Source organism: Barbus barbus (genome assembly GCF_936440315.1).
Source record: "Barbus barbus genome assembly, chromosome: 23".
NCBI lineage: Eukaryota > Metazoa > Chordata > Actinopteri > Cypriniformes > Cyprinidae > Barbus > Barbus barbus.
In genome coordinates this window covers 23,829,195-23,855,209 of record NC_136751.1, presented here as the reverse complement: position 1 = coordinate 23,855,209, position 26,015 = coordinate 23,829,195, and the positions used below count along the sequence as shown (strand labels likewise).

The following is a 26,015-nucleotide window of genomic DNA, read 5'->3' as shown; positions in this document are numbered from 1 at the left end:
CCGTAAACTCCTGGAAAGTCCAAGGATCCAGTGAACGAATTCAAATAGTAAGCTCAAAACAGCGCTAATGCCGATTTTATCAGCAATTACAGAGAGAATAGTAACTTACGTCCAGATGTCAGCGTGTATTTGGCTTAAAAGCAAGAGTGTTTTATAATGAACGCTGATTATGCGTTGGTCAGAGATTTAGCGATTCTGAATGTATCCGTATATTAAAGGCAGTCGATTTAGTGGTCTTTGGCGTCTCCCTGTGGTCCTGTTTGGTATTGCAGCTTGACTTGTGCTAATTTGCATTGAAAACTTTGATTGTGGCACTATACATTCATTGTGAATTATTAAAAAGTACTTATTTAATATAAATAAATAAATAAATAGGAGGGGGGGGGGGGGGGGGGGCAAAATATTTATCCAACACTAACCTATACAATAAATTTTAAAAACAAAATCTAATACTGGCTGATAAATGATATGGTATGTATTGTGCATCCCTAATATAAAGGCAAATCATAACTTTCAGAGAAAAAGTTACTTGTGTCAAAATGTGCATTGGCAAACTGAATCTACATCAACTTCTCCAAAAGTCTGTGATCTAGAAAGGAAAAACAGCGTTAAGGGTCACATGGTCAGACAAAGGGGTCTGCTGACACGTCACAGTGGGTTTAGCCTGTCACGCTGATCTACTGCCCAGTAAACATGGAGTTTCCCCGTCAGAGATCATTAGCGGGCCCCGGCGGGCTCCTGGCCTCCTGTCTGACTGCCCAATGAGAGAAGTCCAGAGAAGACAGCGAGACCACTCTGACACCGACACAAGAGGGGGCTTACAGTTGACGGCCAGGAGGGATCGAGGTCTTAGAGCCGGAATCCATGGAACGTCACAACATCCTGGAGATGCTTGCTTATGGCAAAAATTTTGAGTTTTTTTGTTGTTGTTGTTTATTGGTTTGTTAAATACATTAGCTATATTTCGTTATCTAATATTTTACATCAATATATCAGTACTGTAGATGTCAGTGAAACGCCACAGTTTCACTGCAGAAACTGATACCGGGTTATGAACATAATGAAAGCAAAAATGTTCTAAAACAATTACTGGACAATTATTGTGCTGACTGACATTAATGGCATCATGTCACATGATTTGTATTTGTTTATGTTAATTTTGGGCTTTTAAGGAGGAGAGAAAGCAAGCACACTGCTGTAAAGAAAAGGAACAGAATGTGGCACAGTTATCATTTTAACTACATTAATGTGATTTCATAAATGTTGGAAGCCAAAATCAAAACTGAAATTTAATTAATTTATAGTTTAATCAATATTTATTTAGGCTAAGTATGACACATCGCTATGTCTTTTGGAACATGGTACCAAGGTAATAGCATAACTTTTTGGGGGCATGCCATGTACCATGATATTCTTTGAAGCATCTTATAAATGGCATGTTATTTAGAGCCATGGTATATTTCAAATATTACCATTTAATACGTGTACACAGTACATTTTGTAATAAATTTAGCTAGTTTGACTTCATTATGACAGACATTACATAAAAATGTCTGACTTTTCTGACATAATCCAATCTAAAATATTATTGCAAAGTTGAGACAACTATATTTTGCAAGCAAGTAATTTGGATTTATTTTAAAGTATGCTACATGTTAAATTTAATCTCCGTGTCCAACCAGCAGAAAATTAAAATTATTTTACTCTCCACTTATTAGACAGTCATACGGAGTCCCTGTCTGCCTTCTATGACTAACTTTCACTTACCCTGGTCTTTAGCAATCCCACAAAGGTGATAAATAACACCAACAATCACTAAACCTAATCTGTCTATGTGCCATTTACTACTAAAAGGCCAACTGCCGCTAATCAGATCAAGGCTTGCAGGACAGGTCAAATGCTCCATGCCGGCACGCTAATGGGCATTTTGTCAAAGCAGCAAATCTGCTCTGTTATAAAAGCCATGAATCTCACTTATTATACATTTTATTACTGGTCCATCTTCATAACACCCTGAGCGCTCCCCGCTGGACCCTGCTGTGACATTTGCATTTAATGTAATAAGGAGGCATCCTATGAACACTGACAGATTACAGTAATCTCTGCATAAGTACATCTAAGTGACGTAATTAAGAGCAATCATGTGCTTTATGCTGGATGCTTTTTTGTAGTAATCTGCAAAAGGTCTCAAAAATCCCAAAAAATGACCTCAAGCAAAACAGAAATCACTTTGATAATTATTTTCTAATTTAATAATTTTTATGCAGCAAACTTTTATAATATCTGAACTTTTAAAAACTCATTTGTAACAAAAAGGACACAATAAATGGTGACCAAAGATGAACACTTTCTGTCTGAAAGTGATTTTCGATGATATAAAAAGACGTTATGCATTAACTACTCATATTTTTAAATAGGAATACTATGGTACTTTTGTAAGGGTTAATAAAAGTATGCAAGCAGACCGGTCAGCCTGGGTTGGAGTTCATTTTAGCGTACTGGACAACAAAAGGGGCTAAAGCCTGACTTACAAGAGATCTATAATTGTACACAAGATACAGCAGGACAACACGTGTGCCTAAAAGACAAATTGCACAACGAGACCCATCATGAACATCAGAGGAGCAATGCAATTGACATACCACAGGGCCACATGGCACACATTACCCATCGGTGCTGATCCGAGACTAAACACTGTTTAGAAGATCTAGGATATAAAGACATCCCATTCCCTACAACTCCCCTTCCTGTGAAAAACAACCAGCACCTCTTCTAAACTACAGGTCTTTTCAACCAAAGAAGTCCAAGAAGAGTAACCCTAGAAGGACAGCGTTTACATTCAAGTCCAAGCCTGTTGCGCTAGAATATCTGTCATGGTATGTTAGCTCTGGGGAAGAAGGATTCACCATAACAAAGACGTAATTAGAGGTAAAATGAGAGAGTCTCAAGCCCTCAGGGCAGGAGATAGTAGCTGGTGTGAATCCAGGGCCTCTAATTGTAGTGTAGAGGAGCCACTGGGAAGATTATGCGATGGGAAATTGAGATAGCGTTCAAACTCAAAGTCTGCCAAAGATTGGCACAAGTTCATAACCTCTATGACAGGCTGTCAAGATGGAAAATGTTTCATATTTCTTACTTCAATCACACTGAAAAAAAGTTTAGTGTAGGATTTACTTTAAAATTTCCATTAAATTTCACAAAGAATGGCAAGTATTGAATTAAACATGAATTTTGAAGTTGAAAGACAAAAACAGTATTTTCTTGTAACTTCAATTTTTGATACAGTGTGAAATAAATGAAGCTTGACCTCTCCAAGAACCCCCATTCATTTAAACCAGAACATTTTTCACCTACCTACTTAAACAAATCCCCAAAAAAGAAAAGCTAAGGCAGAGTCATTGACTAATTGACCAAACCCTGGGATTGAGCAGATGTACTATTGACATGTCATGCATTGCGTTGTGGTTGCCATTTAGCATTACGTCACATTTGTTCCTGTTGTTCTCTCTTTTATGTCAATGATAGGATCTTCACTAGACTGTAGCGAACACAACAGCTCATCCACTTCAAATAGGTCTTACAAAGAATGAATGGAAATGAAGCCTGTACTCTATAGAATATCCAACAAAGGATATATGGCAGTTTAGATGATGTTACGTTATGGGAAACACATGTTTTATAGGACAAGGCTGCTTTGTTTGTCGTTCATGCTTGAATTAAATTAAGGAATCAAAGTCCAACATGTTTTTTTTAATAAAAGATATATGGAGAAAGCATAATTATGGATAGAGGAAACAACAGCTTGAAGTTAAAAAGGATCTTGAAGATGGATTTTTTTTTTTATTACAAACAGGCAGCTTTTCCATTCTCAAGACGTTAATTGATGGACTGGAGTTGATTACTTGCATTATTGTTTTCATCAGCTGTTTGGACTATCATTCTGATGGCACCCATTCACTGGTGAGCAAGTGATGTAATGCTTTGATGAAAAACTACTGTACATCTTGGAGGGCAAGTAATTTTTCAGCAAACTTTCATTTTTGGGTGAACTGTTCCTTTAATAAGGAGTATGTTGCATTTTATTTTAAACAGCCATTTATTTTGGATGTCTACGTGATGAAGTGGTCTACAGTCAACCACGAAAAACGGATAACATCTATAAAGGTCAAGAGGTGAGTTTGACCCTAGGCCACAGACTGAAAAAAACCACACAAATCATAGGCCACATAAGGATCTTTTTGTGCTTAAAATATCAAACCTCTGACGCACACAAACAACAAGTCCCAAAAAAGATGTATTGCGTAAAGATGTTGCTCAGAGAGCTTCAGAGAGCTATGGGACGGGGCTTTAAATAAGGTCTGGGTTGATGTGAATAAGGCTTCTTATCTCAAAGGAACAGCTGGGACCACATACACATCTCCACTGGACAAGCAGACGACAGATTTGATCCACAGACCAATGTGTTCTGTATCTCTCTCGGTCTCACTCACATAAACACACACATAGAAAAATCACAAAGTAACACAAAACTGAAAGACGCAGAAGTGAGAAGCTGCATACCAAACCCTAAAGAAAATTCATCACAAATCTTTCTTAAATCATATTCATATCTGTGTGATCTCTATTGCAAGTTATAAATACACACAAAACAATACATGAACAATGCATGAATAATGCAAAACAAACAAACAAAGCACATGTAGGAAATGCAGGCTTGAATCAGATGTCATGTAAACACAGCTTACAGTCAAGAGTGACCATGATAAAAGAACAAATCAACAGTCTAAGGAACTCATCTGCGTAACCTCCAAAATACTAACTAATCATGGGCAGATCTCAGAGGAACACAAGCATCTACAGCCAGATTCCCAGATAATTACAGTGGAAGGCAATATGGTGGAAGCTGAAGAAGCCCACATCCTCTTATCTCCAGAAAATATCCCCTCGGGCATACAGCCCTTTTCTCTCATTCTCTGTTCCTCGTCTGTTCCGATTTTGCTTTACATGGATCCTCCTCGCATACAAAATCAATCACTCAGCTCTAGAGGACATTTTCAGACACATAATACAAGCTTTTCTGCTAAACCGTCAGGTGCTGTTACAAGGCAACTGTTTTCACAGAGGAATCTTTTAACAGAATACAATTGAGACAGAGCCCCTGTCATATTCCCTGCAGATCACATATGCAGGTGAGACCCTAACAGAGTCATTTATCAGCAGTGTTGCTGTCCACCAATGTGCCAAACTGAAACCAAGCTCTTCTCTACTCACATGCATGTGCATCTGGGCCAGCTGACCATGCATCACCACAACGACAACCCATTAAACACAACAAATCACCCTCATCCAGAGGGGATGATAGAGCTACCACAGGTCAGGCTGATTAAAATGGTTCGACATGCTGGACCTGTAAAGACACCCTTAACAACACAAGATATGGGTAAACAAACATAGGTCATAGTAACATTCCTGTAGTGTTTTACAGTCAAATCACTGCATTTGGATAATTATTAAGCCAATTTTACCTAAGGAAAATCCAAACTAGAGGCAGCATCACATGTAATATAAAAAGGCATTCATACTGGCAATTTGCAGTAAAAAAAGCTATAAGGAAGAATGCAAATGAAAACCATCAAATTGATTATAAATGCAGGTTTAGTTTATTCAGTGAATCCATAACACTGATCCATAAAACCTGACCTATTTCACAGAAAATTGAATTGTTCACCCAATATTTGTTTTTATGAAATTTTGTAATTGTCAGAGGATCAGTGACTAGCTACATTTACCTTCCTCAATCTAAATTAAATTTAGATCTAATTAAAAGGAATCAGATCTGATCAACAGGAAAAAAATAAGCATGTAAACACTTAAATTTGACTGTTCTCAACTGGATTCTAAAACCCCTTGCACTCATGCGCAGTGCTGTAATTACATATACAGAGTACGTTTTACGTCTTACGAACGTGCCAATGTCTATCTTTGTCTTTCTTATGAACTGGTCAGTGGAGAAGACTGAATATTTACTACATATTAGTAAAAACTAATTCTTCTGAAATAAATGTCAGCTTTCTTTTCAGATATGCCATTAAAGCAAAAACTACAATTAAACTCGCGATAGCTCAAGTGACATTGTGGTGGTTTTCTGTGGTTATGAACACTGTGACTGTGCATGTTCGAAAAATATATATAATGCACATATACATAAATAAGCAAATCAGATTGTAGTTAAAATTTTAGAGTTTATATAAACTGAGCTTTTATGAAACTGGATTGGATTCAGTTCCAGTTGTTCAAAATTAGTGCATGTGAACAAACCTACCATTATCACAACTGAACAAGAACTAATCAATCAATCAGGATAATATGGTTTAAGATGCTAAATAAGGAGGAGGCAGCTTCCCATTTAGACAGACAACAAGGAAGCCAGGTTTTGAAATAAAACAAATAAGGGCCCATAGGGACTAAGCATTCAGAATTAGCCTCCAGAGCTTCAATACACTGTGGATAAACACATTTCCTCTTTAACTGCAATGCTCACCATCCTAAGGCAATTAAAACCTCTCATCTAAGCTATAGATAATTCGCCTAGTGGTAATTTGTTTCAGGCGGTGCATTACACAATTAGACCAATGAAGACTTATCACAAAGTGCATTCTGGAAATGAAGCACTTCTCTTTTGGCAATGCCAAGTGCAAACACGCACTGCATCCCCTCTCTCTCGCTCTCACTCAAGAGCTTCTCTTCCGGCAAAAAGAACAGCGCTCCAACGTGGATACAAGTGAGTGCAAAAACACTTCAGTGTTCACAGTGTCAAGCACGGTCTATTTTCAGTGCTAGCTGCCTGTGTCCTTGAGTAACTGTTCTTTTAAGCAGAGCAACGCTCAACTCTGCTGGCAGGCCTGTTACTTCAAGCCATTATAAAACTGAACCAGGTCTTCTGGGAGACACGTCAAAGTGAGTGTGCTCCTTTTCCACACAACCTGAAAAACAAAGACCTACATAGCCCTACCATGCAAAAAAAAAAATTTGTAATATTATTTTTATTACAAATATTATTATAATATAATATAATATTATATATATATATATATATATTTTTTTTTTTTTTTTTCATGTAATGCGCACTACCTTGCTGCTTTGTGCAGTCTGTGCTGAGCCAGAGCACTGGGGGTAGTTTTACATGGAAATCAGCAGAAATGTAGATGGGAAAACCTGATTAACACAATGGAGACTGGTGTCTCCGTGACCTTAGAAAACTCCCCTCTTGCTGATTCATCATACTGTTTTACAGAGGGCATTTTTGTAACAAAAATGATGTAAAAAATGGATGAATAATTCAAGGGAACGACCACAGGATGTCCACAGTCACAGCTGTCAACGCCGAAGGCTATACTACTCCAGTGAGAAAGGAAATGTCCTAGGGAGAGATTGGAAAATAGTCAAATAATGTGGTTCTTAGGACTGAACTAAAAAATCTTTATCTTCATTAAATTTATAATTATTTACCTACCCAAATAATGTTAATTATCTACTAACGCTGGTCAAAATATTAAATATTCACAATATATTTGCAAAGATTTTGCTGGTGATATAAATTTAAGCAATACTGTCAATTTCATTATGATGTTAATGCACTTTTAATTGGCTATTAAGTTTCCTAATGAGCGTGTCATTAGTATAATTTAACAATTAGTCTAATTAGCATCTCGGATTTATATTTAAGTAGAAAAACACCATTCAAATTGTTAAGCTTGATTAATTTCCATGAATCATTTCAAAATGTCAAGTGTTAATTTATAACTGTAATTTAATTAAATTTCGCCATCACTCAAATTACCCATGTGGCAGTTTTTATAAAAACATTTACAGGCAAATATTCCCTTTTTTAATCTATTGTTAGAATGGTGCATCAAATATTCTTTATTTGGTGAGACCTTTTAACACAATTCATAAACATCAATAATTATTTTATATTATAAATATTTATGTATTTGTGTTATAACTATATTAACTGGTCCTAACCTATAGGACAATGTATTAAAATATGTTGTTTGCACATAATCAATCATGGTGAGGTTCTCTGTGGTTTGACTGCAGTATTGCCATTTCATACTAAGAAAACTTTTGTATTCTATACCTTACTGTCAAAGCCTCTTAATCAACCACATGCAGATCCATTTATAGACCATCTGCAGCTCAGCACAGAGCGTGGAAGAGAGATGTACTGCAAAAGATGCTGCTCTAGTGGGAAATGTCTGTTTATAATGGATCTATAGAAGACAACAAGATCCATTATCAGCTCTCTTATGAAAAAACACTCCATAAGGCGCTTCCTGCACCAGACTTCCCCACTCAGCGGGACGGCCATGGAGCTCACTGAAATATAAGACAAAAATGACATATTCTAGTCCTGATGAAGAGCTTAATGTATTCTGTTGTTGACAAGAATCTACATTATATGCAATCCTGCAATTTTGTGGGGTGCTAATACTTTTGACAATTACAATTTTCTAGTTATTTTAGATTATTCTAAAGTATTTCGGTCTAACATTTGACAAAACAGCTTTTTTGTAAGTTTTCTTTTGCCAACCGGCTTTAAAAAATGTAGAATTTAAAATAGCTAATGGCTATGTAATGTCAAACAATGAATAATTTCAATTATTTATGAATAATTTCAATTATTCTGGTTTAATCACCAGAAACTCAAACTCCTTAATTCCTTTCTTTTTATTTTAATAAAACACTCCAGCGGTCTTAATAGTGTGCAGGAGCTTAAAAAGGTCACTGAATTGTAACACAGCACTAATTTAAATTTCATAAAAGGACCTGAATAATATGCTTTCCATGTGTGACTGCTGGTGCAAGCTTAGAAAAGAACCACAGCGTTCAGACTGATATCAATATATGGCATTTTCATGAGTCCCACACATCCGTGGCTGAACCCACAAACCCGGTCTAAAGTTTCTGCCTCCTGGGAGGGAACTGCACAGGCCGCGCCACGGCACATGAGACGGATCTGTAGCCCCCTGAATCTCTGAGACCACAGCTCACACCCTGACCACAAAAAGGCCTTATCGTGTGGGAGAGATAGACAGAAACCAAGGCAAACAACAATCCCCAACATCAACTCTAAAAACAGACACAACCGGCGGCAAAGACAACCGCATTAAAAAAAAAAAAAAAAAAAAGAATACGTTCTGGTGACTTCAATGCGACGATGCAGCATTGTATGAGTTACATAAATAAAGGACAGGGCTGTGCCTTTGCCACAAGTAATAATCAATCAGGCTTAACGCACACATAAAGCTGTTCCCTGACATTTCATGCCTGACCACTGCCTTCGAAAAGCTCGCCACCCCCAGCGATTCAGCGCCAGTGGCCCTAGACATCTTTTCAAGGAAGGTCTGCTGAAAGCATGGCCTTTGGCTATTGATTAGGCCGGGCTGGAACCCACCACCTACCCCCTCGACCTTTAAAGTTCAAAAGGTCAGTGCAGGAGAAAAGAGGAAGGGGGTTGGGAAGAGATCACTGTGGAAGTAGATGAATTTCCATTCGATCAAGGAACTGCCACATGGGACAACTCACAGCCTAAATCCAAGCAAATCAGAAACTAAAAAGAAAACTACAAATTTTCAGTGAAATATGTGAAACTGAGAAAGTTACAGAAATCCTTGCTCACAAAAGATACTAAATTTTTCATCTTGAATGTAATATAATTTTTACTCAAATTACTGTTAATAATATCAGTGAGAACAAAAATAAAAACAAGAAATTAACGTTGCGTATTATTTAAATTATAACATTTCTATGAATCATGCTAACATTTGCTATCTTTAATTTATGCTGATACAAACATCACTATTACAGCAGTAAGTGCTCATTTGCATAAAATTATGTTCAGCTTAACATATTCACATCATGAACAGTCTCTCATGTTACCAGCTGTCATTACAGAATTGCAAACTGTTAAGGATGAACACCTTGTAAACCATAACTCACATTTTTGTCCACATTGATTTGAATAGTTCCAACTTGATGTCCTACAACTTCAATATCAGACCAGTCTCCTTCCAAGTTTTTACTAGCCCTCCAAAACCCAGAGCTGTTCTGTCTTTGCGGTTCTGTAGACTTTTCCTAAACTTGACTATTATTTCTTGAGCATCTATCTGATGACGACAAACATGGCCTGACTTGTCTGCACGATAAAAGCTGCTTGTTTGCGGTAGCTGCCAAACTTTTGATTGTTTGGGATTGCATTAGTTTAAGTAGGATGAAGACAAAGACACGCTGGGCTGAGCGCCAGCAGCAGTTCTACTGCAAGAACAGCCAAGTCAGTAGACCTTATCCCATCATGCACACCCAGAGAGATATTAAGGGCCATGCAGAGAAACGCAACTTGGTTATACAATATAGATGCATAAAAGTACATATTCTTCATATTTTATGGTTTAGAGATCACCTGACCCCGATCGCCTTTGATCCTTACATAAGGCGAGTTCTTGCATTTAAAAGAAAGCTAGATGGAGCACAGTGGAAAGAAACACTAGGGGTCTCACTTAAAAAACGTTTGACTATTTATCACTTGACGCTTTGAAAGTACAACACTTGTAGAGGAACAATCAAAAAATGATGCAAGATGCAAATGTGTGAGCCAAAGCCATCTGTCAGAATGAATGCAATGGCAGCGATACTTAGAGGATAAATGTTTTATGAGCGCAAGCTGTATAACAGCTAAACCACAGCATACAAATTAAAACAAAAATATATATATTTTGAAAAAAAACAAAAAAAATTGTTTTTTAATTACTAATTGGTTGTTGGATCACAAGCCAATAAATTCAGTGGTTTTCAAACTGAACATTTCAAAATGAAAATGAAGAAAAACATTTATTGTGAAAGCTCTATAGAAATACATTTGAATTAATAATTATTTGAATTTACAATCACATTTTCTAGATATTTCTTCAGTTAAAAATGGCAATTATTAAATTTTTAAACAGCATGTTTTTATAATAGAACTTAGCCTAGTATGTTTTTCACACAGTATAAATCTTATATGATATAAAATATAAATGAGTCTTAAAATATACAGCTGCCCTTATATTTTATTACCAAGGGGATCCTTCGTAAGGGAATAGTCATATTTAGGCATCATCTGCATTAAAAATTTTGAAAACCCCTGGCATTTATGTTCACCAGTGTGACTTATTAATATACAGCACTTCTACAAATATGCATATGTAAAACTGCCATGCTTTATAAAATCTGTAAAGAGGCAACCAAGATAACGTGCAACCAACAACAACCCGAGGGAGGCCAAGTTGCTTTAGTGGGAGGCCTTGGGGAGGGAATGCAGGTGCTGTGAGGAGACATCTTGGGTTGCTTTGAGAACAGACGATAAACAATGACAGAGTCATCAGCGTGGTTGCTAAGGGAACACATACACAACCATCAGGGTCTTTTGATCTGTTGGGAGAGAGCGAGCGAATGAGAGAGAGATGCATGACATATTCATCTCAGGAAAGAACAGAGAGAGTGGTGGGCTAAAATAAAAGTACTTAACCTTATTAATCTGATTAAAGAAACCATGACAAACTAAAGCACGCCAAAGAAATGCACTGTCATGGCGTTAATCTTGATTGTTTGCTGCTTATCGTAATAGCCAGTAATTGCCTCTCTGAAGCAAATCAGAGCTGATTGCATATTTCAAATTACCATACATAAGTGCATCATGTTGATGCAGCTAATAAGAAAAATCTAATCAATGCCATTAACAATTACGCTAATATGAAGCCTCATATCACTGTATATACATAGGGATGATGATAAAGAGGTTTTGCTTTGGGAATCGGCTGAGAGCAATACCGGTCAATGGATGCGAACACACTTCTGAGAACAGTAGAAATAAAAAGCCAAAGCATTGTGATGTTTAAACATATGGAGAAAACAAAAATAGCCTGAAGTTCTTCTAGGATGTTTACAGTCACCTTTTTGAAGAGCCACTCCACTAAAACAAACTTCTCAGCTGCAAGAGTGCAAGTTAGGTGCAGAAAGAAGATTAGAAGAGATTAAAACAATTAGGCTAAACCAGAGCTGAACGGTAACGTGAGACCTTCTGTGACTCAGGAAGAAATCTCTCACCTCCTGCTTCTTACCCTGACAAAACTGCACTCACTGAAGGCTGAGAGGCTTTGGTATCACCGGTTCTTGTCTTTGTACACTGGTGAGTCTTAACAGTTCTAACCAAGGTCTTTTGGGAAAGGTCTTAAACTTACAAAATATGTCCAAAATAAAAGGGTAATTTGAAAAACAAAATTGGTGCAATAACAATACTGTGCAATATTCACACAAGGGATCAGACAACCTAACTCATAAAGACCACCTAACCATTCCTTGACTTGCAGTGCTATTGTTAAGATTTGGGATGGCGGAGTCAGGGTGTGACGTGTGGGTGGAGAGAAGCAGATTTTATTGGGTGGAGTGAAAAGCCCAGCATGTGTGGAAAGACTAGGCAGGAGACAGGCTTAGTCTATCAAACAAGAGAGGGAGAGTAGACACAGATGGTCCCATCAATAACCCCCACTTTCCTCTACCACCAAGGGTGTTCATCCACTATTTGGGCACTAGAATCAAGCACAAAGACTGATGGTCTGGCCGGAGCAGATGGCAGGTATTTGTGGACCAGTGGGGAACGGTGGTACAGGATGCCTCAAGCAGGAAGTGTGGGAATTCTACAGCAAAAGAGACTTCATTAACAATAGCGGGCGGTAAATTGTAATGACATAGCTGTCAGGTAGAGGCATTGTTTTAATTACTGATAATAAACTGGTTTAAGTTTATTTTGATCTTGATTGAAATAGTTTAGAGCCAGTAAGAAGTCTTTCCTGCATTGCCATTTAGTGCCACTACTGCACTTGCACCATCAAAAATAAAATAAAAAGGGTTTTCCGATTTCCAAATCATTTGTCTAGGCTTTTTATGTAATAAGCAAAACCTGGAAATAAAATGAAAAAAAAAACTAAATATTTGTGATTATAGTCTTGAGCTTATATGAAATAACTGGACATCCAGGGTAAGGCTAAACTAGACAGAATAATGTTTGAGCTATGAATAATAAATGTCTTAAGTCACTGGGTTATATTTGTAGCAATAGCCAAAAATACATTGTATGGGTCAAAATTATCGATTTGTCTTTTATGCGCAGATTCATTAAAGATCATGTTCCATGAAGACATTGTCAATTTCCTACTGTAAATATATTAAATCTTAAATCTGATGAGCAACTGACGATGAATCAATCAATCAATCAATCAATCATGAAGGTAAATGTATATCTTAGATTATGTAACTGGTGATTACCATCTCTTAATTTCTTTCAATTCTTTCACTGGTTCCTATTAAATAGCTGCCATTCATTTTTAATTAAATATAGTTTGTCAAGTCAAATCACAAAATAATGAGCAAATTCTGTTTTGAATATAGATTTAGACATAAACTACCCAAATATATAACATCTCTGTAGCCATTTCTAAATCAAAACAAACTTTTACAGAAAAATAAATACATACACCCACATTCAGACGTGCATGACAGGGCATTTGTGTATCATTGAAAAGCTTCGTTAGAGGTTATAACATTTATGTGGGGAAATATTCTCGCATGGCAGGTTGAGGACAGCGTCCGTGTCAGGAGGCAGCAGGGGCAGGCCAGTGAGTCGTGACCCGGTGCCATGAGAGGAACGCCAACTGTGCGACATCAAACAGACAATCTGGCCAAAGAAAACAACACTATTGTGATTTGCCAGCAGGCCAAGAGACCAAATTATGAGTTTACACCTCTCTGCACTTGCTATGAAGTAATGCACCCATGCGTCACAAAGTACAAATAAAAGCTACACTTTTTAAAGAAGCATTCATACATTTTCGATCGGGATGGAACTGAAAAGTCACAAAATGTGTCTGAAATACAAATTTAACAGATTCATTAATGCACATATAGAGTAACATGGTAATTCTAGACTTAATTAACTAGACTTGGTTCAGCTTTCACATCAATACTGCATCTTTGTGCCTTTCCATATTTTGGTATGCTTATCTTACACCATTCTCTCCATGCAGTCAGTGCCGTATGGAGCGCAGGTTGATGGATCCGGCAGGTTTGTGTGTTGATAAGACTTGCCTGTCAGGTTCTCCTGCAGCTTTCGGTGCAGCAACCACTGGGATTCTCACACCTTTCAGTCCTAGCTGGTTGACTTAACCCGATAACTCTAAAATAAGCTTCATATGACTCATGATGGTGCCAAAGCAAACAATATGAGTCATAGTTATGACTGATTAAACATTGCCGAGTTCATAGATCAGAGGAACAGAAACAACACGTGGGAACTATAATCAAAAACAGTTAGTCATGACAGACTTACTATGTTAAGTGTAACCTTAACAAACTTGATTACTAATAGGAAGTACTCTTGAATTAGTCAACGTAAAATATCTGATGTACTACTGATCTTACTGCATGTGACTCACTGCTATTCCACAGAACACCAAGGTTTGTGTTCGTTATCTTCATCAAAATAGAAATGTCCTTTTTAGTTAACATCCCAAATTAATCACACTCTTAAAACAAAGGTTCCAAAAGAGGTTTGCCATAGAAAAAACATTTTTGGTTCCCCAATGAACCTTTCAGTGAGCAGTTCTTAAAAGAAGACATTTTTAAAGCAATTTTTAAAATTTAAAGAACATTTTTCTAATATAAAAACACTTTTTTTGGAATGGAATGTTAAAGGTTTATTGTGGATCTGTAGATTTCAATAAATAACCTTTATTTTTTCAGGAGTTTCACTCCATTCTGTCAAGTAACACCCACTTTTCATAACTCAATCAACGGACAATGGATAAAATATCCATACATTTCACTTCAAATAAATCAGATTACACGTGAATTCTGTTTACTTTTTACTGCTTCCCAACCTTATTGAATCATAAAAACACAAAATAAGTGATGGTCAGGATCAGCATAAGAATTTAATGTGCAAACACCAAGAGCCTGGAACAAAAATAACACCCTACTTAGGACACAAGTCCTCTGGATCAGCTGATAAAACGGGATTCCAGGCACAGTTCCGGCCTTTCTTCTCTCTCGCAGTATCACTTTCACAACAACCACAGTGTTGCAGAGGAAATCAATCCCAAATCAGGTTGAGGGAAACTACAGTTAACACAGACAATGTTACATTCCCCTGTATCTGATATGGATGGAAATTTTTAGAAGACGATAAAAAGGCATAAAAACATAGCCTAACTGTCAACATTGCACCAGGGTAAACTAAGAAAAAAAGTCATGGCTTTTAATCTGAGGGGTGTTTTCATGTTACTACAACTCCATTTGGCTGCAGAGCGAAGCTAATGAGACGCTCAGCATTCTGTGCATCACGCTGCTATTAACAGCCTTAGTCATCATCAGAGCAAGGGGCTGAACATTCCTGCCAAATGAGCACCGCTGCTCTGACAAACGCCATGTCATGATAGCGACGTACCTCTCTCTCTCCCTCTACATAAATAATAGGCATTTCTGTCTGCAAACAGCCCTGGAGGACTCAGCCCTTGGGGTGATGCCAAATCCCCATGGCTACTACAATGCAGCAACTACCTCTTTCCTGTGATGATGATGCTCATGAGACAAAAAGAAAACAGACCATCCGGCTTAGTTTGTTGGAAAGTAAGAGGGAAGTTTTTAAGATGTTCTGCTCAACAGTGACCTTAACACAAGGTGCAAATTTGACCGATGAGTTTCAATTACATTCACAATCACTGGATACAATTGTAAAACAAATTTTCAAAAAATGCAAAATGACTAGCAAAAATTGCATTTACTTTAGAAGTATCTATATAATGAGCAAGAGACATTTGAGTGTCCAGGGGGAAGGCACAGTGACTCAGTGTGTCTAACAATATGGAATAACTTCAGTATTGTTAAACATGCAGCTACTTGGTATAAAAACTCAGGCATCATCATCTTCATCTAAATATAACTTGGCTGCATGCCAAGAGAAAGGCATTGACCTCATATTTCTATGTTCTCCTCTAAGGGTTATGGTTATATTAACTTCCATGACTTTTCAAGGCTTGGAAATGACAAATTTAAATTGCTTGACACTTCTAGGTTTTCTATGACATTACTGACACGTCCACAAATAATCAAAACAGAGAAAAACTGGGTTAGGTTGAGCACAATACGTGCATTAATGACTATTCATTTAAAAACGTTTCAGTTTCTGATTTAAAGTCATATTTTCATTTTTGTGGGATAAGGTGGTGGTATCATCAAAGGCTGAAAGTCTTGGAAAAATAAGAAATGTTGGTATAATAATTTGTTAAATTGAATTAATTATTAATATTCAAAACAATCCTGATTTTGCTGTAATGTGACCAGAAAATTATAAAAGCAAAGGACCAATGTTGACCCATTTTGCATTACAAATTTTAGAGAAAAAAAAAATAATTTTGACCTTTTTATGAAAAGGTGTTCATGTATGTGTGTATAACCAGCAGTGAAATGTAAGTAACCAAGACAACATCTTGATATTTAAACAATGAAATTCTGAACAAGTTTAGATTTCAAGTTGCCACTTTAGTCATTAAATCTATATTTATTTATATATGTATGAAACAACTTGACAAACTAATTTTGACTATATTTATCCTATTTTTTATTTATTTCAGCCTTATTTATCATTGACCCAACATGTTGACAAAACAAAAACAAGATCACCTGTTTAGCAATTTTCTGATTCTTTATCCAAAATGTTGAATCTGTGAATGAAACATTCAGCAGCCATTCAACTACTACTGCAGTTTATGAGTCTTACCTTTGACTTGAGTCTCGTACTCTGTAATGATCTCTTTATCCTTTTTGAACTTCACGAGAGGATTCGACATTTTCAAGAGAGTTCAGTTACGAGAGTGTTTGTAAACTGGTTTGTTTGGGTGCTTTTCCGATTTCCAGGTCGCTCTCTACAGCGGCCAGTGCATCCCAGAGATTGTTCAAGTTGCTCAGGAAAAGCCAAACGCCGCAAATCTTCCGAGTTCCCAACGTTTCCGCCGTCAGTGCGATCAAAACACAGCGCGCACGGGAAGAGTTTCCTCCCAAACAAGTAACCCTTTCCACGGCTTGTTCCAGCAAGAGGTCCTTCAAGCTGTCTTTTAGTCACCCGCCGACGGATCTGAGCAACATAATGACTGGCGTGATATTCTACACCCTTTCCTCGCGTCCGTGGGACAGTTTCTCGGATTGCGACTGACCTCAAAGCAGCTGGAAAAGCAAGTGGTTGGAAAAGGGAGGGATTGGAGGCGGAGGAGGTGCACGTAGCGGAAATATGGACGGGACTGACAACTTTTCTAACCAGTTGTCCTCGAAAGTAAATTTTGTTTTAGCTACAGAGTATTAAAAAACATAGCATTTCGATGCTTATAAACAAATCAAAACAGCTTGAAAAACTTGTGTTTTTAATATTTATATATACAAATCGTTACATTATGAATCCTTTAAAAGTGTATGAGATTTCTTTTTTAAAGTAAGCCTTTTGAATATTTTTTAACAACTCGTTTGGAGCAACGCGTCGAGTAGGACGCCTAGTGGCCAGTGTTTGTAATCGCATGTCAATAAATCACTTGCCTCTGTGACGTTTAGGGAAGAAATGAATGTCCCTAAATTCTAATCCTGGTTTAGGCTAAACCCTGTCTGTGAAACCGGGCCATCATTTCTGAAGATGGATATTGTGGATAAACTGACAGTCACACAGCGCCTGTTTTATTGCAATACTTCGCCTTTGAATTTATTTACAAATGCCTTTCATGTAGGCCTATAGATTTTATTAGTCTATAAATCTATAAAAATCCATTATTAAAAGACAAAATTATTACTTTAAAATAGAATTACCTGTTTAAAAACTATGATAATCTAAACAAAGAGTTGCATAATTATATTTTCCATATTTTTTGTTTTTTTGTCTTTTTTATATTGTGTTATTGTAAAATGATTTAAAGAAATAAAATGCTGATACAATTTTCCCACATTTATCTGCCACAAACATCTACTTATCCCTAAACTGTACATGAATGTAAAGCACAGAGTGCTGCAGTATATAGGGTGAGTTGTAACAGTAATAGAAAATATGAACATCAGTTTACATTTTAACATGAATTTGATTTGTTCAAGATCATTTTAATATAATTCCCTATCAACTAACAAAAAGGAGAATTTTATTTTAAAATAAACAAATACATACATTTTTTTTTTTAAATATATTTGTTTGCATAAAAGTCCAAAAGATTCAAGAAACATCTAAACTTGACTGAATCCTGTTGATGTACTAAATATTAAATTCTCTGCAATAATAAAAGTTAAATAGACATTGTTACTGCCTATTTTTATGGTAATGTCTAATGAGTTTAAATGCTAGATAAATAAAGATCAGGGAGATAAAAAGTCAAATTAAGTTATTTTAATAACTTGCATTGAGCTAAAAGCAAAAAAACACCTTCAAGTGAGAAAAATGAAATGTTAACAATATTAAATATCTGACTATGTAACCCAGCTAGAAACACTTTTTACTACTTTTTGGACTGTTATTTTCACTGAAACATCATGACTTAATAAATTAATACTTTACAGTAAACATGGAGGGCATTAATGCACAGCAGCATATGGTAAACCGTGAACACACCGTAGTAGCATCTTATATTTCACATGTATAATTGAGAGAATTGTCATTTTTGGGTGAACTGTCTCTTTAAAGTTTTCCAAACTAATCCTAGGTGATTTTGAAAAAGCCATATTCCAACACCTCTGTGAATTTGTCCTTCATCTGCTGACGAAAGCCACTGTACCACTCCAGCAGTCTCATCCTCCTCTCTGTTTTTTCCTTCTGGCTCATCTCTCTCTCCCTCTCCAGGACGGCCGGCAGCTCCCTCCAGTCCTTGACGAAGATGAAGGGTGCTCCTGCATCTTTAAGTAGTCGGAGCGGGGACCGGTTACCAACTGCACAAGCCCCTGGAGTCAGGACGTCCTCCACCACAGGCACAGAGCCATAGGCACAGGCCTCATAGATGCGGTAGCACTCTGTGTTCACTCCCACCGGACAAAGAGTGAGGTCACTTTGTGCTAATGCCATCTGGTACTGTCTGGAGGTGTCTGCCGTCTCTTGAGGAAGCCACCTGTTGACACAAAATGCAAGAGGTATTTATAAAAAAAAAAACACTTGCTGCAATCCAGCAATGTTTGAAATATTATTTGTGAAGAATTTATGGGTAAAACTGAAACATGAGAATGTGTGCTGGCTAAATAAACAATTATACATACTAACTAATCATCACAACTTACACTACTGTTCAAAAATAAAAAATATATATTTTTATTTTTTTTTGGGGGGGGGGGGGGGGGGGGTCTCATGCTCATCAAAGCTGCATTCATTTGATCAAAATACAGTAAAACAGTAATATTATGAAATGAAATGTTACTACTAATTAAAATCATTTTTTTCAGTCTTCAGTGTCATGATCCTTCAGAAATCATTCAAATATGCTGAATTAGTGCTCAAGAAACACTTTTCAGTATTCTGTAATTAATAAAAAGCATTTATGTGAATGTTGTTGTGTGTGTGTGTAAGACTTTAAATGTCTTTGCTGTCTCTTTTGATTATTTAATGCATCTTTGCTGAATAAAAATAGTAATTTCTTAAAAAAAAAAACATTACCTGACACAAGTTTTCATCTTCCTAACAATAGAGTAAGCATTTTAAATATTTAGTATTTCTAGCATTACTTAATATATCCTGCAATTTTGTTGTGAATGCAATTTATTTCAAATCAGGCCAACAAAATAATGGATAGTATTTCCAAAAATACATACTTCTCTCTAACATGCATGAGGCAATCTTTCTCCAAGCCGTTCTGCTTTAGGATGCCCATGAGAGTTTCCCTGGAGGAGTTTTTGTACATAGTCCCGAGAAAGTTGCAGAGATATGGTCTAGCAGTTTTCAGCATCTGACCGCTAAGTGTGACAACAGGGAAATGCCTGTATCTGTAGAGAAAGAAAAAGCACTTTATAAACAATCAAACTAACTGATTTTCTTCTAAATTATATCAAAACAATAAAATCAGATGCTAATAAAATATTACAGAAATACACCTCATTAAATATAAAACAAAAATTAGTTTTTAAAAATAGAAACTTACGTGGCAACACCCAGTGGCCACTGGAAGATGTCTTTATCATTGACCCAAGTACTGTCGTACACAAGAAAGAGCAAGTCCACAAACCCGCCGTGCCTCTTAAGGTAAGGACTGATCCAGTCGTTATTGCACTGCTCGTTGCCCAGAAGAACCACAGCAACCCGAGATACAGAGCGCATCTGCACCAGACCCTGGACGTGCTGCAGCCACTGGATGGAGTAAGAGATTTTCTGCTGCTCACGGCCATTCAAAACCAACACCACACTGTCTGTGTCGAGAGAAACGTGCCCTTGGACCACTGCTGGCCCTGTGTAGAAACTGAGGACAGATTATGATAAAAGAGATTGCAAAATTGTGCATTCTGAATTTTCTGAAAGAAATCTCTCTCTATATATATATATATAAATTATTTTTAAAATATATATAAAAACAGTAATACTGTGAGGTATTACTACAATTTAAAATGATGGTTTTATATTTTAAAACTTTAAACTGCATTATTAAAATTTTAAAACAGCATTCTTGTGTAACAGAAACCTTCTGTAACATTAAAAAAGTCTTCACTTCTGATCAATTCAATGCATCCTCGTTGAATAAAATTAAAAGCTAAAAAGTTAAAAGCTTACCTGAAATTGATCTTCCCAGACTGAATCTCTCCTTCTCTCCATTGGCTGGATTTGTCTTGTGGGTTGAGAGGCCCTTCTAAAATATGTTCCCACAAATAAAGTCCTAGGAAAATTTAAACAATGAACATCAATTCATTTATGTTCTCTACTAATGCAAAAAATGAAGACACAAGCAATGCAATGATCTCTAGAACCAACAAACATATTCCACTCGCCAATGGCCGCTTTGCCCCAGATCTGCACTTTATATGTTTTTGGCCTGTTCTTAGCTGCATGGTCTTGGTATGATCTGAAGGCATCTCTCCTCTTCTGCAGAACCAAGGAATACACATGCTCATCCTCTTCCCATGGGTTCCACTCTTCCTCTCCTGCTTTTCCATTATCTGGAAACATACATTATTAAACAAACCTGTTTACACTCCATTATAAATTGATATGCTTTTATTGCATTTATATTGTATTATATATTATGTTTATTACAACAAACCTATTAGATGATGTAGGTTATGATTCATTGCCTTACCTATAATCACATAGCCCTTTTTTACCACGCGATGCACGCGAGAAATAACCCTCTTGTTGAAAAACACATTATACGCTGCATACAACGAAAATATCGCATAAGCCAAAACAACTATGATCGCTATTTTCCGGCGTAAAAATCTCATGTTTAATTTTCAGGTGACCATCCTTCGGATCCCGACCAATGTGCACAAGAGATGACCAGTATGTGAACACATTTTTGGTATTGAGTCGGATCTTTTTAATGAATTGGTTCACATTTGAACGATTCGTTCTCAAGGCCAAGAAGGTGAGAAGAATTGGATGACCTGTTCAGAAAAAGTGTTCAAAAGAATCGATTCTTCCAAATGAGTCGAACGTCTCGTCACTACTGTTTACATTTTCTCGAGGCTGCCTTGTACTGCCTGTTCAAAACTACAACAATTATCAGAAATATTTAAATATTTCAACAAATATATTGAAAATAACATGAGGAGCTAATTGAATTGATATATTGTATTTATCATTTAAATATCTTAATGGGAATAATTATTTTATCATCTCTGTTTTACTTTGCGCTTTCTGTTCAGTAAATAGCCGGTCATCTATGACGCACCGAAGGAGGAGCTTCCGCAGTACACGCTCTCTCTTCATTCAAAGGTCGGCGTGACCGCGCGGGCTGTAAGTAGCCTTTTTAACCGCATAAAATGATGTCCCTACCCGCTCGTTTGGGGGCTTTGTCCCCTTACCTGCAGGCTTGTGGTCCACTGAAAGCATTACTTCCCGGTGCAGTGAACACAGAAGTGCTGGTGAAGTCTGCTGTGAGCGGTAGGTGGATATATCATGCCAGGCTGTTCAAGACTCTTGATATTCTAAACCAGTATCGGGTGTAATGCATTACCAAGTAATGAATGACTGTAATTTAATTACTTTTCCCTTGAAAATGTAAAGTAACGGATTACTTTACTGAATTCTATGTAATTTAACTACAGTTACATCTGATGTAATAATGTACAAACTATAGAATCATGTTATATATAAATGTACAATAGTGCATTAAACATATAATGTTAAAATTTGTGTTTTTAATGTAACCATGTCCCTTTAAAATTATTTGGTCAGTTCAAGAATAATTTGTTAAATTTTATAATAATTATTTGAAGGAATCAAAAGAGCAGTTATATGTCTGTCGAGGCTGACATAAGATTTATAAAGTAATAATAAGTAATGCATTACTTTTTTAGAGAGAATAATTAGTACAGTGATCTAACTCTAATGTTGATGTAATTAGTAGCTTGTAGCAATTACCTTTTTTACAGTAAAGTACCCATCAGTTCCAGACTAATGTTTGTTGTGCTACAGAAATAGTCTAAAAGTTAAAGATCTGAATAAAATGTCTTTTCTATTTCTTTATGTATTAAATAAATTTACTTGTGGTTCCATTATTGCATACCAGACCTCATTTAATCAATTAATCCTATAATAAGTCATGCTATTGACATATTATATGGTTATATTATGTATGTGACCCTGGACCACAAAACCAGTCTTAAGTCGCTGGGGTATATTTGTAGAAATTGCCAAAAATACATTGTATGGTTCAAAATGATCGATTTTTCTTTTATGCCAAAAAATCAGTAGGTTATTAAGTAAAGGTCATGTTCCATGAAGATATTTTGTACATTTCCTATCATAAATATCAAAACTAATTTTTTGTTAGTAATATGCATTGCTAAGGACGTCGTTTGGACAACTTTAAAGGCGATTTTCTCAATATTTATATATGTTTTTTGCACCCTCAGATTCCAGACTTTTAAATAGTTGTATCTCGGTAAATATTGTCCTATCCTAACAAACCATACATCAATGGCAGGCTTATTTATTCTGCTTTCTGATTTTCCATTTTAAAAAATTACCCTTATGACTGGTTTGTGGTCCAGGTTCACATATTATATTAAACTATAAATTAATATCTTTATAGATGCAATAAAATAGGTTATATCCCTATATATGCAATGACCATTCTATATCATTTTTAGGCCATTTTGGAACACGTCTCGCTCACACCGACATCAAAATCCCTGACTTCTCTGACTATCGGCGTGTTGAGGTGTTGGACCCCAAGAAGCCCTCTCAGGAGAGCGGCGATGCTAGACGGGCCTTCTCTTACCTGGTGACCGGATCCACTGCTGTGGTGGGTGTCTATGCTGCCAAAACGGTCGTTACCCAATTCGTGTCCTCAATGAGTGCCTCTGCGGATGTCCTGGCCCTGTCCAAAATCGAGATCAAGTTGTCCGACATCCCAGAGGGGAAAAACATGACCTTCAAGTGGAGAGGCAAACCTCTGTTTGTTCGTCACAGAACAGAGAAGGAGATCGCAGCCGAGCAGAGCGTAGATCTCTCTGAGCTCCGGGACCCCCAGCATGACACAGACCGCGTCGCCAACCCCACCTGGGTCATCGTCATTGGTGTCTGCACTCATCTTGGCTGTGTGCCAATCGCAAACGCCGGTGATTACGGCGGGTACTACTGCCCCTGCCACGGGTCACATTATGATGCTTCAGGAAGGATCAGAAAAGGACCCGCACCTCTCAACTTGGAGGTGCCTTATTATGAGTTTCCTGATGAGGATACTGTAATTGTTGGATAAGCAATGGACATTTTCTCTGTATGCTTTTACTGTGTCTGGCCAAATCTAACTATTAATAAATATATATTTTAAAGCAACCAACATCCGTTTTGAGGCTTTTAACTGGGCATGCAAATCTTGGTTACAAATGAACAAATACAGTTCTATCAGACCACCAAAAAAAGTTTAATTAAATATTTTTAGAAAGGCATTCAACGATATCATTCACATATATTCTACAATGTATAATCTGAAACCAAGCTGCACATTATGTCAGGATATTATTGCAAAGAATATACATTGTCAGATTTTTTTTTCCTAATTGCTAGTTTACATCTCACAAATTCACTTTTTTCCACGTAGAATTCTCACAATTCCGTATTTTATTTCCATAATGAATTAATTCTGACTTTTCTCTCAGAATTGCAAGAAAAAAAATCTGAATTGTAAGATTAAGTTGCATTATTTTTATCTCAAGTTTTTTCCCCCGCAGAATTCTGAGTTTACATCTCGCAATTGTGTTTTTTGTTTCAGCCATGGAATAATTCTGACTTTTTTCATCAAAAATGCAAGAAAATTGTCAGATATAAACTCTGAATTGTGAGAAAGTCAAATGTAATTAAAAAAAACTCACAATTACCTTTTTTATCCTGTGGAGGAAAGATTTCACAGTTTCAAATGTACCATATAAAGTTAAAAACACTTTTATACAGTACTACCAATATGCTGTATGCCAGTTTCAACTACAGTACTCAAGCATCCAATCAAACAACCCGTATGACACATGATATAAGGTTTGAAATGTTGTTTCTCATTGTCAGTCTACATAATGCACTTCGGCTTGAAGTTCCTTTTGTATGTAGCTCAGAAGAGCAGCGGTCACTTGTTGCTGTAGAGTGGCATTTCCCATTACAAGGACAGTCAGCTGTGCAACATCAGTCCATGTTATTGAGCCTAAAATGGTTACAACATCCTCATAGAGTCTGTGCTGCTGGTCAGGTGTCAGTTCTAGGATAACCTGAGGTAGAGGTTTAAACTGTCCGGTAGTCATCCAGCATCCAATCAGTCCACCAACAGCCCCACCTTAAAAAATACAAAAGTGCAGGTAAGAGAAACCAGCATCACATATTACAGTATATCATGAATAAGGTTGCATGCTGTATAAGGCATGAATAGACTTGCCCAGTGCAATTCCCAGAGGACCCCCTATTAAGCCTCCTGCAAAAGCCAAACCACCAGCAGCTGCTGCTCCTTTTCCAGACTGCTTTACCGTTGTTTTGACTTGTTGATTTGCGGATAGCTCACAACACAGTTTCATTACGTCGTCAACGCGTGGCGGCATCTTGCTTGGAAATATTACAGTATAACTGAGAACACAATTAGAACTGAGGTGAGACCCTTGAGCAAGGCACCGAACCCCCGACTGTGTGTGTTCACTACTGTGTGTGCACTTGAATGGGTTAAATACAGAGCACAAATTCCGAGTATGGGTCACCATACTTGGCCACACACCACTTCCCTTCCCCAGATTTGTAGAAATACAAAAATAAAGTGTGGCTATATAATAAAATGTATTTCATTAAAATATATGAGTGACGTGCAAAGACGATCAAATTAAAGATGATAAAAAAATGCCATATAGAACGCAAGGACACATAAAAAAATACTGTTGTGCACCATACACTCACCTTCAAAGGCAACTTTTAGATTCCCTATCAACAATATAAAACCGATCATTTGGAGATTCGGTGACTCAAGTCAAACTATCAAACCTCCAGAAGTCAACACATTAAGTCAACAAGCGCTATGTCATGATTTTTTTAAAGTGTGAAGCTGGAAATATAGTTTTCAAAATAAAATACCTCGTGTTGGTGCGCGTTTGTGAACAATTTGAATGTCTTTGAACCATGTCTCTGCAACATTTACCAACCCATTATTGCCTTAAAGATTGTGAAAACTGATCTATGACAATTTTTAAAAGTTAAAATATTTAAAATAAATATTTATTTATCGATAAAGTGAACT

The 26,015-nt window shown here is 36.8% G+C and overlaps 4 protein-coding genes across 6 annotated transcripts in view; 1 reads left to right on the top strand and 3 right to left on the bottom strand.

Annotated features, from left to right (window-relative positions):
* Positions 1 to 17,300, bottom strand: part of LOC306842716 (SLIT-ROBO Rho GTPase-activating protein 1-like) — a 97,185-nt gene extending 79,885 nt beyond the window's left edge. For all 3 annotated transcript variants that reach the window (XM_079373736.1, XM_079373737.1, XM_079373738.1), the window contains exon 1: positions 16,871 to 17,300. In XM_079373736.1, the coding sequence (XP_079229862.1) occupies positions 16,871 to 16,940 (70 nt within the window). In that variant the 5' untranslated portion in view covers positions 16,941 to 17,300. The remainder of the gene's footprint in view (positions 1 to 16,870) is intronic.
* Positions 17,301 to 18,056: 756 nt separating this feature from the next.
* Positions 18,057 to 21,705, bottom strand: LOC306842672 (ribitol-5-phosphate xylosyltransferase 1-like). The gene is made up of 6 exons (XM_079373675.1): positions 21,384 to 21,705; positions 21,076 to 21,243; positions 20,861 to 20,963; positions 20,238 to 20,552; positions 19,912 to 20,082; positions 18,057 to 19,217 (listed from the first exon to the last, which is right to left on the bottom strand). Exons 1-6 carry the CDS (start codon positions 21,526 to 21,528, stop codon positions 18,815 to 18,817), a joined length of 1,305 nt encoding a protein of 434 aa, XP_079229801.1. The 5' UTR covers positions 21,529 to 21,705; the 3' UTR covers positions 18,057 to 18,814.
* A 290-nt stretch (positions 21,706 to 21,995) lies between these two features.
* LOC306842771 (cytochrome b-c1 complex subunit Rieske, mitochondrial-like) lies at positions 21,996 to 24,090 on the top strand. Its single transcript, XM_079373832.1, has 2 exons — positions 21,996 to 22,189; positions 23,401 to 24,090. The coding sequence occupies exons 1-2, from the start codon at positions 22,069 to 22,071 to the stop codon at positions 24,009 to 24,011; spliced, it is 732 nt and encodes a 243-aa protein (XP_079229958.1). The 5' UTR covers positions 21,996 to 22,068; the 3' UTR covers positions 24,012 to 24,090.
* Positions 24,091 to 24,162: 72 nt separating this feature from the next.
* Positions 24,163 to 25,801, bottom strand: LOC306842764 (protein C19orf12 homolog). Its single transcript, XM_079373824.1, has 3 exons — positions 25,679 to 25,801; positions 25,173 to 25,357; positions 24,163 to 25,073 (listed from the first exon to the last, which is right to left on the bottom strand). Exons 2-3 carry the CDS (start codon positions 25,330 to 25,332, stop codon positions 24,808 to 24,810), a joined length of 426 nt encoding a protein of 141 aa, XP_079229950.1. The 5' UTR covers positions 25,333 to 25,357; positions 25,679 to 25,801; the 3' UTR covers positions 24,163 to 24,807.
* Between the last annotated feature and the right edge of the window lie 214 nt (positions 25,802 to 26,015).